We start from the raw sequence: 15,064 nt of genomic DNA, 5'->3' as shown, positions 1-15,064 counted from the left end.
AGCGAGCTGTTTGAGACGTACGAACCAATTCCCAATGGATTCGTTAGACTGCTGTTTCAAATTGTAGAAATCAATTAGTTTCCGATAGACCGATATGAAGGGCGAAAATTGTTTTTCAAGAATAGAACAAAGTTCCTCATACGGTTTTGAAGTTGGAGACTCAGGATCACACAGGTTTCGAAGTGTTTTAAAAGCTGCATCTCCGATGACTGTTAAAAGCACTGCAACTTTGGATCTAAAACCACTATTGAATATGACATTATCAATATTAAATATTGGTTGGGGTTCGATACAATCGATACAACATCAAACATTGAACGTTCAAAAAGCACACACTCAGCAAGTTTGAATTGTCAATCTGACAACAGCCACCAGAGTCTTCATTGCGTGTGCAACTAGCTTTTGTGGACTGTTCAAAAGAGGGGCGGGGCTAGGTACTTCATGACACCTCCCTGAGCTCTTCTGAATAAAAAAGTCTCAGAGTGGCATATCTAGGCCATTTAGTACTGATCACAGTATTGAGTCCTTCTTGTCAAATTCCACTCCAAGCTTAATACTACAATCATGTTACTTTTACTTTCCAGATTTTCAACAGTAAAACTTTGACCAGGAAATGTCCTGGACAAAAATGTTTCTACATCTTCTTTTTCTGTTCCCATATTAATTTTTCTGAGGTGGAACCACGCCCGTTTTTCGCCCAGAAGAGGAGATGCTGATTCTCTATTAATTTGTATTATCTGTGCATGTTCCTATAAGAATTTTCTTTTCAACCTTGAGGCTACTGCTAATGTTTTTACTTTCCTTGCCCTATTACCATAGGTAAGGAAAGTATTGTTTTCCGAAAAAAATTAAGGCACCCCAATTTCTAAATTCCTATACGTTTCAAAGTCCCCTGATTCCAAAAAAGTGGTTTTTGGGTATTGGTCTGTATGTATGTGTGTGTGTGTGTGTGTGTGTGTGTGTGTGTGTGTGTGTGTGTGTGTGTGTGTGTGTGTGTGTGTGTGTGTGTGTGTGTGTGTGTGTGTGTGTGTGTGTGTGTGTGTGTGTGTGTGTGTGTATGAGTGTATGTGCGTCTGTGTACACTGTATCTCATCTCCCAATCAACGGAATGACTTGAAATTTGGAACGTAAGGCCCTTACAATATAAGGATCTGACACGAACAATTTCGATCAAATGCGATTCAAGATGGCGGCTAAAATGTTGTCAAAAACAGGGTTTTTCACGATTTTCTCGAAAACGGCTCCAACGATTTTGATTGAAGTTATACCTGGAATAGTCATTGATAAGCTCTACCAACTGCCACAAGTCCCATATCTGTAAAAATTTCAGGAGCTCTGCCCCATCTATGCAAAGTTTGATTTTAGATTCTCAATTCTCAGGCTTCAGATACAATTTAAACGAAAAAATTCAAGTGGAGAAGAGTGAGCATGAAAATCTCTACAATTAATGTTCAGTAATATTTTTACCTTAAATCTATATATTTACCTTATATCTATATATTTTGATACTATGTATATATTTTTCTTGTATTCATCATCATATTATATATGAATCAGATAAAAATCTTATCTATCATCATCATAAATATTAAAGTATATATATCATCAATATATTGCTCATAATTTATCATTGTTCAAGTTTTAAATTTTATTTTGTGTGCCATTTTAAAGCTATAGACCATAATAGTTATATTGTACTACTTCAATTCAAAACATATACTTTCTCCACTACATTTAACCAACTTTTATTTTTCAAATTGTACTGTATTATAAATATTTATAATTTTCTTTTCAGTAGGTATCAATTTTTTTTCATTAGAACTCTTTCCCCACACACAGACTTGTCTATGTGGGGAAAATTCACAAGTATTTATATTATTTATACATGTGTACTGTATTTGTAATGATTTCTGTGAATAAAATAAACTCAAAAAATATATAAAAGCGAAATGGCACTCACTCACTGACTGACTCACTCACTCACTCACAGAACTAAAAATCTACCAGACCAAAAACGTTCAAATTTGGTAGGTATGTTCAGTTGGCCCTTTAGAGGTGCACTAAGAAATCTTTTGGCGATATTTAAACTCTAAGGGTGGTTTTTAAGGGTTTAAAGTTCTTTTAGCATGTATATTCTTCTCATTCCAATATCTTTAAATTATAATTGAAATGTCCATACCATATGTTAATATAGAACTACAAGGGCTATTTTTTTTTCAACTTCCGATGTGGTATAAAAAAGAAACTTGTGAGAGTAATTGAATGAGTTTATTATCAAAAGTTATTCACATTATTAGTTACTTCTCAACATGGTCACTATTTAGATTGAGGCATTTTTCATACCTGGGTACAAGCTTCTTAATACCTTGTTCATAGAAGTTAGCCGCCAGTGATTTGAGATGGTTTTTCACAGCATCTTGCAGCGCATCATCTGTTCGTAAGCTGTGCCCTCCTAGCATTTTCTTCAGTTCCGGGAAAAGGTGATAGTCGCTTGGTGCTAAATCTGGGCTATATGCCAGATGGTCTAAAACGTCCCATTTAAACCCATCAAGAAGACGCTTTGTGACAGCAGCACTGTGAGGACGGGCGTTGTCATGAATGAGCACCACTCCGGATGTGAGCATTCCTCTCGTTTTGTTCTGAATAGCTCTCCGCAAACATTGTAATGTACCGCAGTTTCCTTCTGCATTGATTGTGGATTGTGGTCTGATTGGATAGCTTCGAAATCGTAAACCTTCGATTGCTTCTTACAGTTTGGTCAACTTGATCAACAAGGTTATCGTTTGCAATCGACTTCCATCCTTGGCCTCCTCCATCATAAATGTCAACTCATCCATCTTTAAATTTCCTACACCAATCACACACTGCACCGTCACTCATAAAGCTTTCACCATATACTTGTTTCATTCTATGGTGAATTTCTGCTGCAGATAACCCTTCAGCTTGCAAAAAACGAATTACATTTTGCAACTCACACTTGGCGGGAGATTCATATTAGCCATGTTTATGTGTCGCTAGATGAACTGGTAATGCTGTCAGATGGCCGAAAACGAGTGAGGTTATAGTGTGAGATGTGCATAGTCAGCTGCCGCGCATTGTTGGCAAATGCAGCTGGCATTGCCATCTTGCGGCACGATCGGAAGTTGAAAAAAAATAGCCCTCATATAATAAGAGAGTACCTCTTTGAAACAGTTGTTCTGGTAACTAAATTAAAAATTTTGTCAGGTTGGCATTAAGTTGAGTTGACTTTGTTAGGTTGGCACCAATAAGATTGAAATGCATTTATCAAGGACCTCCTAAATACCAATTTATCCAGTTAGCCAAAATTAGCATTTTCTCAGCTTCTCTGCGTTTCCTCACCTTTTTCAATAATTGAAGGAAATATATTAAAAAAAATTCAGTACACAGGTTTAGCTGAGGTGGAAGAATTTTGTTCGCCAAAGATAAGCCGATATAGTAACAAGTGTTTTTCGAGATCAAATTGACATAATACATTCAAATTCGGTACAGAGGTTCCGCTGAGGTCTACATGCAGGCGAGCAAAGCGAGCCCACTGATCTCATTTTCGTACGACCCAGTCGGGGGTCCAGGGGGCGGAGCCCCCTGGCTAGACGGATATGGCGAGGGAAGCAAGCCTGACAGCTAGTTAAAAATAAGCTCGAAATTCGAGAAAATGTGATCATGCAATTGCAAACTGTTGGCAACAAACTGTTGATTCTATTAAATGATTCACTATGAAGAGATACGGTAGCAGACTTCGTGTGTCTCCATCGTTATTGTCCTGTCACCAGCTGGCTCAAATCTTTGAATAGTAGACTTGTGATGCGCGGGAACACTAGCGTCAGGTGATCAATTTATTCTTATAACGGCAAGGAAAGTTGTGTGAGTGCACCACACCAGATTTTTCTTACTAGCACCTGCATAACTCAATCTAGATTGTATTTCTAAGTTGTATTTCTAAGGGAATTATCTTTGTTGGACCTGCCTCAACACAGACTCATGAAATAATTCAGCAGATCACCTATTATCAAAGACCTTAAAGATGCAACTTTCTAACGTCTTTGCCTATTATAGTGAGGTCCACGTTATAATGGCAGTGAAGAAAGATAGGAGATCAATGGTGCCGATCTTCGTCGTGTCAATGCTTTCTAAAGACGATAGCTGATACAGGTCTATTAATGTCATATTAATTGTTCATTCTCGTTTAAAATAATCAATTATATTTTAACAAGCAAGAAATTATATTTTTCAATAATTTCATAATGAATTTTCGTCATAATTAAGATTAAATATTTTGTTAATTGATGGCAACATCGCAAAGCGTGAGAGAGAGAGAGAGAGAGAGATAGCGCTATCCGCTTTGTTGAATGATAGACAAGGACAAGGATAGCAATACCATTGCTAATAAAACACTGCCATTATAACGTGGACCTCACTATAGACCATACCACAGAATAAATAATTAAGAAATTGAATTTTTCAATAATTTCATAATAACTTTTTATAATTAAGATGAAATATTTTATTAATTGATTATTTCTTATCAATATTAATATTGAATGTATTCTGTGACCATACTAAGGCACTATAAAGATGTAAAGGCTTTTATTTATTCATTTTTTTATTTTTATTTGTAAAGGTTTTTACAGTGACCATACTACACCACAAATGAATTAATATGATATGTGAGTGGAATGATAGACAAGGACAAGGATAGCAATACCATTGCTAATAAAACACTGCCATTATAACGTGGCACTCCTCGAATTCATCGAGGAGTACACATTTGTACACTATGAGATAGGAGCTCACCGCGAACCACCTATGGAGGGGAAGATTGATGACGACTTTCTGGGAGGACCAAGAAAGTAACAAGTAAGTAAAGAAAGCAATACCATTCAAGCTTGTCTCCGACAAGGGAGAGCATCAGCCACGCTGTTCTCTGATTTTTCTCATCTGCCTGCCATTAAAACCTTAGAATAATAGACTTTTCTCATTATGAAAGAAGGCCTACAATCTTCAAACAAACGATAATCGTCTACTTGCAATTTGAGAAATTTCTAGTCTTTAATAGTGGTTGTATCCAGATGCAATACGCTGTGAAGTGACAACGTGAAGTTAGTATATTGTGTGGAATTAATTGAGTATAAATATATCATCGGATTCACTCACATATCATTTTATTATTTGAATTCATGACTTCAATGCGATAGAATTATTTGAATTCAATAATTTATTTCTACTTTGTTGAGCTATCTCAACTTGATTATTTCCGGCAAATCGGTGACGCTCATTCCACTACTCACAAATCGGAAACTCAAAGCATAGTATAGTCATAGAGCATAGCCTAGCATTTTTGGCATGTTGTTACACCCGTTCCCGTGTTCAAGAATGCTATCATTCAAGATTGTGATGTGAAAAACATTGTATAGTTGGAAAAGTTTTCAAATATTGTGAAGTGATTTTTTAATTAATTTTCAGTGGTATTTTATCTTCTCGACTTTTTATGGAACACGTGAGATAGTAATATTTAATGAAATCCAAAAATTTTTAACCTAACATCCATCATGATCAATTTTGAAATCCTCATCACTCACGTTGAGAGTGTTGGTTCAGTATTAAAAATATGTGGGCAGGAAGATTTCAATACTGGATTATACGTAGAAAAACATTTAAATAGTTTGAGAGAAAGCTTTGAACGTGGGGATCATAAAATCAGTTCGGTGAACCAACTTGTTCCTAATCTTGTATGTTGTGCCCGTTTGAATAATTCTAAGTATTTTAGAGTTAAAATTATCAATGTAAGTGGTACAAAAGCTTGTGTTTCTTTCATAGACTACGGCAAGACTGGAAAAATTGAAATTTCTGATTTAAGGTTACTTGACCATTCTTCAGTTCAAAATCTGTGCACATTAGACCCTCTAGTTAGTGAGTATTTCTTGGCATATGCAAGACCTCTTACTGGGTATTGGGATGAAAATTGGATGCAATTTATTAGGAAGGAATTGATGAATAAGAGTTTTACATGCTTTTTACTAGCAGACGCACGTGGTAAAAGATTTATTGCTATTGATTATAAGAGCGAGGACTTTGCTGAATTTTTGGTGAAAAGTGAATATGCCGACAAAATTACTATCGAAGCTCAAGCCATTCAAATAGAAGCTGAGAATGATATAAGGGCTGTCAAATTCTGTGCTCCGCCACCGATGACTTTACCGGCATCCATGGTCCCGCAAAAGCCTCATGTAAATATTTATCAGCAACCTAGACCTGCATTCATGCCGTCTCAATCAATGTCCAGAAATGTATTACCACCATCAGGTTCTCTGCTGGGTATGGCACCACCCCAGATGAGGAATCATAATATTCCCAATCACCAAAATGTAGTCCTACATCAACAAGTAGTAGTACCTGCATCAACACCGAGATTTGTTTGTGAAGGTATTAATGAAAATAGTGAGCATTCGGTCTTTATCGCACACGTTGAAAGCACACGCTCATTTACAGTACAGTTGAAGGTGAGTTCCAGAAAATAACATTTTTTCATGCTTTTAAACTATGTGTAGTATGTCGTCCATGTGTAATTTAGTCCAAGTCGCGTGCTACCGTTAAATATGACGATAAACAATACTTTTGCAATAGGATATAAACTAGACTTTTGCAATATGATGATAAACAAGACTTTTGCAATAGATTTTTGTGTTTATCTATATCTATAAATGGGTACAGTTCCGTACCTGGTGTCCCTATTATCAATATGACAATGTTATAGCCTAATTGTCGATACATCAAAATATCAAATCACATATCTGTTTGGACTTCAAAACCTGAAAAGTTGTGTTTCATAATGTTTTGAAGGTACTTTAGGGAGGTTAAGCTTTTAGATGGCAATATTGTAGAATTTGTTAAAATAAAGTTTATTATCTCGGGTATCATGGTAGCTGTATTCTATATTAGAAATAAAAATGGCATTGACTTAATGTGATTGCGAGTTTAGTGTGGTTTGTGTTCAGAATATGTTGAAAATAATCTGAATGCACTGGAATGTAAAGGTTTTTGTTGTAGGTTAACTAGTAATCTACCATTTAATATTTTTGCAAATTTATCTATATCTACTAGCAATATAGCCTACGTTAACGGGATGATGAGCAGTGAACCAATTTAGAGCATAATGACACATCCGTTGTTGGGGGGGGGGGGGGTGTTTGTTTGTTGTGCAGGTTGTTTTGCTCATTTATACAGAATGTTTCTGAAACACACCTACAAAGTTTGAGGTGATACATCGATGAGTTACCACAAAATTATGATGATAAAAATTTGAAGAAAAAATTGAAATCCAACTTCATTATTATCTCATTCATAAAGCATTTTAGGACCCATATTTAGGCTACTAGAGCATTTTTCTTTATTTCGATGCAAGGACACCAAGGTTGTCGGTTTGTTTCAGAAACACTATAGTTTTTTACCAAACAGTGCAAAATATGGATAACCACATATACTAGTAGAGACAGTTCACTTGAAATTTAATATTGATATGTACTCATGTGTCAATACTTTCTTGTTGAATGAATCTTCTTTAAAATATTTAAAGGTAGGCTATTTAAAGAGAGAATTATAAATTAGTAAAGAGAAAATTCATAATATAATCAGAGAAATTACAATATAGTATCTAAAATATAAAACTTGCATTTGAGCAAAAGTAACTCTAAAATGCTAAAACGGGACAAATAATCGTCCCGAGAGGTTTGTTGGGGACAACGGGAAAAGTCTCCAGAAAACAGGACTGTCCCGTTTAGAACGTGACGTCTGGTCACCTTAAGCATAACCCAACTTTTATGACAAATAGATAATGTGTACGTTCTGTATACAGTATATTGTTCCAGTTCCAATCGTAAATTGTTCCATCACGTGACTAGTGCAAAATTTTCCCATAGATCGCCATTTCAAAATCGTTGGTTCAAGCTTTTGGCGTGCACATATAAAGTTGTTTTACAAACTTACCGTCTAGAAAAGTGTGCATTATTTTTATTCCATTACTCTCAAATTTTCTACAGAGAGAAATTCATTTAATGAATGGTTATCATTCTATGGCTATGCTATGGTAAACAAACAACTATCAGCGCATGCGCAGAGAAACAAGCAGACTACAATAATCGACCAATGAGAGCTCAGATAGAACTGTACCAGGTCGGACAATTTACCACGCTTCGATTGTGGGGCAGGAATTTGGAACTGGTTTCTGGTACAGAATCTGTCAAAACTCTTCCCATGGAACGCGGAACTTTTTACCAGGTGAATTGTGAATCGGACAATTTACCACATTCCATGTACACAGAACGGGCCCATGTTGCTGTCATCATAAATAATTAGGCTATAAATGATTTGACATAACAATCTTCAAATTAGTGAAGTTTACATACTTTGCGTTTATTTTCAAGATACAGTAATTGTAGACAGTTAACAAAAATAATCAAGACATTGAATTCCTTATTGTTTATTGGAAGAATATTCATAAATATAGCAAGATCCCATATTTAGTGTCCTCAGAGGAATGAGCATTCCTCATAAATAACATCAATGCTCTTCTTACAAACAATGCTGACTGTTTTTGTGTTTTATAAAGAACTTGACTGCCCACTTACCACATTATAATTGTTCCTTTATTTCACTCTCGCAGTTGTAATTTTGATCAATTTTGCGACTTACCTTTGAACGTGTATTGCTTTATTTAAAATTGACTTTACTTCTCGTTTAGTACTGTGTTAGGTGGTGATTTTAATGTGAATTTTATTGTTGATGACTCGAAGGCAAGATATATTGTCGAACTTCTGAAATGTTTTGGCCTGTACATCACTTGCACCTAGCCCATCAAAGGAGTCTTGTGCTTGGACAAAGTTGCTTTCAACCGGATGTTTGCAGCACAAAGGTCATTGAACTTCATTTTGGTGTCCACTCTGTACTGGTGTCAAAAATCTTTCATTGAGTGAATCGACCATGGTGAGTGATGAACCATACTGATCTGTAAACTATATTCTCAGATCGAGGCCTGTACATTAGACCTCATTTATGATCCTTTTTAAGAATGATATGGCCAGCATCCCCTGAAATGTAGTACTGCAGAATCCTGGTGACTGGTTTATTTATTTGGTACTTTTCCAAGTATTTTCAACTTCTTTCCTGAAAAGCTCGAAAACCATATCGCTCTCAGCAACTACGACAGACAGAGCCGTCATCAAGAGTGGTACACTGACGGACGATCTTGCCAGGCTGAATGGACTTATGCTTTGCTCTGAAGGATAGGTGTGAACATGATAACTATGGAGAGATACCGACGAGCCAAATCCATTTATAAAATAAAAGCACATTGAGCCAGGTAAGAAGCTGGCAACCACTGCAAAGATTGAGGATGCATTAAATCATTGAACATTTTTTCCGTTGAGTTGGTGAGTGATCTGGCCACAGTTGCTGGTGATCCGGTTGAACTGCTAGCTGCACGAGCTCCACCAGTTCATGCTCATCGGTCTTTCCTCCGCGTATCACTCCGGCTGCTCTGAGGAAGATTATTTGTTCTTTCAAGCCATCCCGGAGCCCTGATGTGTATGGCATGTACGTTTTCATGTTTCGAAAGATGGTAGGTGCTATTGAGGACCTCCTTACTGCGGCAGTTAATGACTGTCTGAGATCTGCCATCTTTCCTGACTCTGAAGACCTCAAGAACCAGGACAATATCCACGACTCCAATGTTTGGAAAGGTGGTTGAAGCAGTCATCAAACTTCAACTTGAGTTCTTCTAGAGAAACAACCTTTCTCAAGTATGCAGTTTAGTTTTCGTAGAGGGAGGTAAACTCTTGATGCAGTGAATCGAGTGGCAGAGAGAATTGGTTCAGTGTTCGAGCATGGTGAGTCCCTGGCACTTAATTTGTGTGAATTGAGCAGAGCGTATGATTGTGTTGACCATCAAGAAGCTTCACTATTATGGCGTTCTGGACTCAGCTCTAAACATCTTGGGAGTCTTACATATTTGGGAGGACACGGGTGGTGTCATTGGGTGGAGCTGCTTCCCGTCCACTTCCTGTGAATTTTGAGGTACATCTGGGTTCAGTTCTGGGGCCAATCCAGATGATCAACGACCTGGATGACAATGGTGCAACTCTCTTTTTTGGTGATAATACATGGTTGCTATTATCTGGCATTGATCTTAAACCTCATGGTTCCTGGTAAATCGTTTCCAGCTAATGAGAGCAAGACACAAAACATTATCTGCAGTTTGTCGCGGAGTCTGCCTCATGATCAGCAACCTGTGAAGCTGCTGGGTTTTATGCTGGATTCAAAGCTCAGCTGGGCCAGCCACATCCAGCAAGTGACCAAGAGACTGTTCGGAATCTGTTTCTTTTTGCTCAAGCTGATGGGATATGTGACGGAGTCATATCTGTTTATGGTGTACCATACACTTTTCCATTGCCATATCTCCTGTAGGGTCATTTAGCCAATGTTGTGGGCATACTGAAGCTGCAAAAACGGGCTGCCAGGATTACATTACTGCAAGCAAACATCTTGCTCCGTGAAAGCCTATTTTTGTTAGGCTAGGCATTCTAACAGTGTAGTCAGCCACTTCCTCCTTCTCTGCCTCATGTACGTCAAGAAGAATCAACAAAATTTGTTAACTCGAGACTGATCATCACAACTCTTGGCATCGAGAAATGTTTGAAGTCCCCAGGCTGCGTCTCCAGAGATCGCGGGTATGCTATATAGTTCAGACGACGAAGGGTTATACTTTTAGAGGAAATAGTTTGCAAGACAATTTTCGAGTCCGCAGTTTTGTTTGGGGTAGTAAGGAGATATACTTTACAAAAGTCCCCACCCCTACCCCCTGTGCAAAGGTGATTTTAGCACAATGCTTAGGTACCATTTTTTAGTTTATCGCATATACCTAGAAAACTTTGCATCTTATGGACATGACTAATTATACAAAATTAAAGCCTACATTATCTCCTACAATATTAACCGTACAATTTTTTCTATATATTCTATGGTTTCCGAGATATCCGTTCTTGAAGGCGTGAGATTTTTTGTAAAAAACACTCCTCCAATTTTTGTATAGTATTGTTCTCATAACCTTTTTAAAATCGATGGAAAAAATCCATGTTGATTATGAGCTTATGGAGCATTAAATTCTCTTAAATTTGATCAGTTCTAGTGTTGAGTGTAAACTTTCCAGTTTTGCAATAATAGACTATTGATAAAGGAATCTTGGTGTAATTTTTACATACAAATTTTGACTTTGCAACTTGGGTGTTGCCGGTTAGGAGGTGAACATAAATGAGAAGATAGAGATCATAGGCCTATTCCTACGCGTTGTGCTGATGAAATGTGGGTGGTTTAAAAATATCATTTTCCATTTTGCTTACACGATTTTATCTTTTTTTTTGAAATGAAATGAAAAATATTTCATTCATCCAAAAACTAGTACAATAACAGGAAAATCTGTATCTTATCATCTAAACATAGAAATGTACCTACAGTAATAATGATGTAACAAAATGATAAGATTCTTTTATAAGAATGAATAAAACAAAAAACGCCCCTAGGCCTAGCCTGTGTGGGGTGGTATGCATAAATCATAAAACTAGAGCTAAGAACTACGTAGATGGGTAATTTGATGCGACCGACTTGTCTCTAAATATTACAAATATACTGCTAGAATGACATAAATTAGAAGAAACAAAGTGGACTTCACATAAATAAGCTATTATAGTAGGATATACAATTCTTAAAATACATTGACTACCAAATGTTAGCCAGGTAGGAAGCAAACCATTTGAGAGCAGCACCTCTAATGCCTGCGCTATTCAATCTATACAACAGTATGTTGTGATCGACTGTATCAAAAGCCTTCATGACATCAATGAAGAGTACTGCGCAAATGAATCCTCCATGTAGACCATTATAGATTTTATCCAGAAAAAACAATAAGGCATCTTCAGTATTCAGTTTACTTCTAAATCCATATTGTTTAATACTGAAATATGAATTCTTATTTAGAAATTTAACTAGACGCTTCTTTATAATTTTTTCATAGATTTTAAAAAATATTGATAGTAAGGCAATTGGTCTGTAATTGGAGGGGTCAAGTTTATCTCATTTTTTGTGCAATGGTATTATTATTGCTAATTCTGTGGGAATTCTCCAGATACCATACTAAAATTTATTAAATACACTAGTATATTTTCAATATTTTCTCAGATATGTTTTTAATGAGAATTGGTGTTATTTTATCAAAACCTGGGGACTTTCTATTGCTGAGAGAATTTATTACGGATGATACTCCAGTTACATTTGTAGGAAATGAAAATATAGAGTTCAGATTACAGTTATCTGTTAAACTATTTTTAATGGCATAGTCATTCTGCAGGATACTGTCTCTATCTCTACATATTTTATTTCTTAAATCTTTGGCAATTTCAGAAAAAAATCTCATTGAAGATGTTAGCTACTTTAACATCAGACGATTCTTTCAAATTGTATCTATCTGTAAGACTTATCTTATTGTTACTATTTTTAGTTTTTTCCCGATTATATCGTTCACTACATCCCACTGTTTCCTTGGGTTACCATCACTACCTATGAATTTATTTCTGTAATAAGCTTCTTTACACATTTTTATTTCGTAGCTTAAGGAGGTCTTAGCGTGATTATATTTTAGTTTCAAACCTTCATTGTGTGGGCATTTTTTGCATTCTCTGTAGCCTATAGGGAATTTTTTTCTATAAATTTTTTTAACAAATTATTGTGCATCCATGGTCTTAATTTTTTTGTTCTAGAAATATTGCTCTTATTGTGAATATTATCTTTTGAATGCTTCCCTATCATCAACTTGAGTATATCAAAAAAACTCCTGAAAGCTAATGATGCTGTATATACCGGGGACCAATCGCACTTATCTAGTTCTGAATTCAAGGAACGGTAATCTATTTTGTATGAGTGGCTGACTGTTTTTTTAAAGACTGGCTGCCCAAAATTAACATCAGAGATTATCATGCAATGGTCAGTTATTTGGGAATCACAAACCTTGTTTTTACAAGTCATACCTATTAAATTAATGCTACATCTAAACAAAGCGTGATCTATGATAGAAACTGTTTCTTGGGTGATTCTAGTGGGTTCATAAATTCTACATTCTAATCCATAGCTTGCTAACAAAATTTTATAATTATCAACGAAACTATCATTCTTTAGCAGATTTATGTTCATGTCTCCACTAATCAAAACTTTTTTATTGTCGATGCTCTTCGTGAATTTTTGAAACTCATCAAGAAATACATTTTCACTGTATTCATGCAAACGATACATCCCAATGATATCAAAAGATCTATTGTGTGAAATAATAATCTTAATCTTAATGTGAACGTAGTCGAATGCAGTACAATCGTTATTGGATATATGCTGACACTGGATGTCATTAATGATAAACATACAAACTCCTCCAGCTCTATGCTGGCGATTACATTTCGCATATCTGGAGTAACCTTCAATATAATATAAATCTAATTCATCGTCATCAATCCATATTTCTGTTAGGATGATGATAACGTGAGGCTTCTTTTGTAAGCATTCCAACTTCGTCAGAAATAGATCAAAATTTTTTCTCATACTTATATTTTGTTGAATCACTATTAAACCGTCATGAAGTTAATTTAATATATCGGGTTGAAAATCAATATCTATGTGGTGGAAATTAACTAAATTTTTTTTTTAATCCTGATTCATTAAAAACGTTTGGGATCATAATAAATTGGTTATTGGATAAAGACAATAAATGTTATATAATACTTTCCCTAGTAGATCTACTATCGTAATATAATATATAACTAATTAATGAGATAATTGAAACTTATGAATAAGAGCAATCAATATTAACGGAGCATTAATTGATCTTGGGGAAAATGCGTTTAACCGACATGACTTACAACTTGAAAATGAAGCTCGATAGAATCTACAATTTTTGTTCAGTGGGGTATTGTGATGCTTCCAAAAGTTTTTAAGATAATTCGCTCTTGAAAATGTGAAATTGTTATAATAAAAGGTTTTCATCCAATTTTTCGCTATTTCAGGGCTCATAATTCTCCAAAAATGTATCAAAGAAATTGATTACGATGTTCAGAAATTTCTGAATGATGACCTGTCAAATGCTATCTTGCTTAAATGCCATCAAGTTTAAGAGCAAGGCCTTAAATGATAATTCATTTTCGATTTGAATTTGATCACTGTCATCTTAATGAAACAGTGTTTTTAGTTTTGTTTTTGTTTCTATTCATGAAATGACGCCATCGATCCTACAAGTGTGGGCAATGAATGAAGAAGATGGTATTAACTTATAATAAGTTAATATAATGTAAGTCATATTTTCAATATCGATAATAGAGACACCAGATACGGAACTGTCGCCCAAATCATTATAATTTGTTAAATACTGTGTTTCCTTTTTATTGCCGGTAATTACAAATGCTGAATATGAACCCGGTTGGTGGATGTTGATTTCGCAGTTGACAGCAAACATGAATTGCAGTCTACTGCAATAGATCAGTCAACGTTACACACAAATTTTACGATAAGTATCAAACAATTTGATACTTTGGTCATATTGAAGTTTGGAAAATGTTTAGCCTACTTGTAATTTTGTACCACCAATAACGTGTAAATTTTCAATTGATGCTAATGATTCATTTATTGTTCCAACTGGCTTCAAAGACTGTTGATAATTTTAAAGACTAATAATTATTTAATTAAAATTGCAGATTATTGCTGAGACCACATTACTGAATATGATGAAACGTCTGAATTCTTTACGATTAGCACCGGTGAGTGGTCATATCAGTCCAGGCTTCCTCTGTCTGGGTAGATTCACAGTAGATAAAACATTCTACAGAGCTGTGGTGGTTGGATTGGAAGATGACAAATGTAAAGTATTCTATGTGGATTTCGGTAACACCGAATTGTTGCCTTTATCAGAAATGTTCCAACTTCCCGAAGAGTGAGTAATTTTTCAACTTTGTGATTTATTTAT

General features: G+C 35.5%; 1 protein-coding gene across 1 annotated transcript in view; it reads left to right on the top strand.

The window, feature by feature from the left end:
- Positions 1–5,316: 5,316 nt before the first annotated feature.
- LOC111062421 overlaps positions 5,317–15,064 on the top strand; it is a gene marked incomplete in the record, with an annotated part of 59,637 nt that continues 49,889 nt past the window's right edge. The window contains 2 exon segments of the mRNA XM_039429460.1: positions 5,317–6,518; positions 14,796–15,031. Coding sequence (XP_039285394.1) covers positions 5,568–6,518; positions 14,796–15,031 — 1,187 coding nt within the window.

The sequence above is a fragment of the Nilaparvata lugens genome, chromosome 5 (assembly GCF_014356525.2).
Source record: "Nilaparvata lugens isolate BPH chromosome 5, ASM1435652v1, whole genome shotgun sequence".
Taxonomy (NCBI): Eukaryota; Metazoa; Arthropoda; class Insecta; order Hemiptera; family Delphacidae; genus Nilaparvata; species Nilaparvata lugens.
Note: the sequence above shows the minus strand (reverse complement) of the source record. Positions and strands in the feature narration are given on the sequence as shown.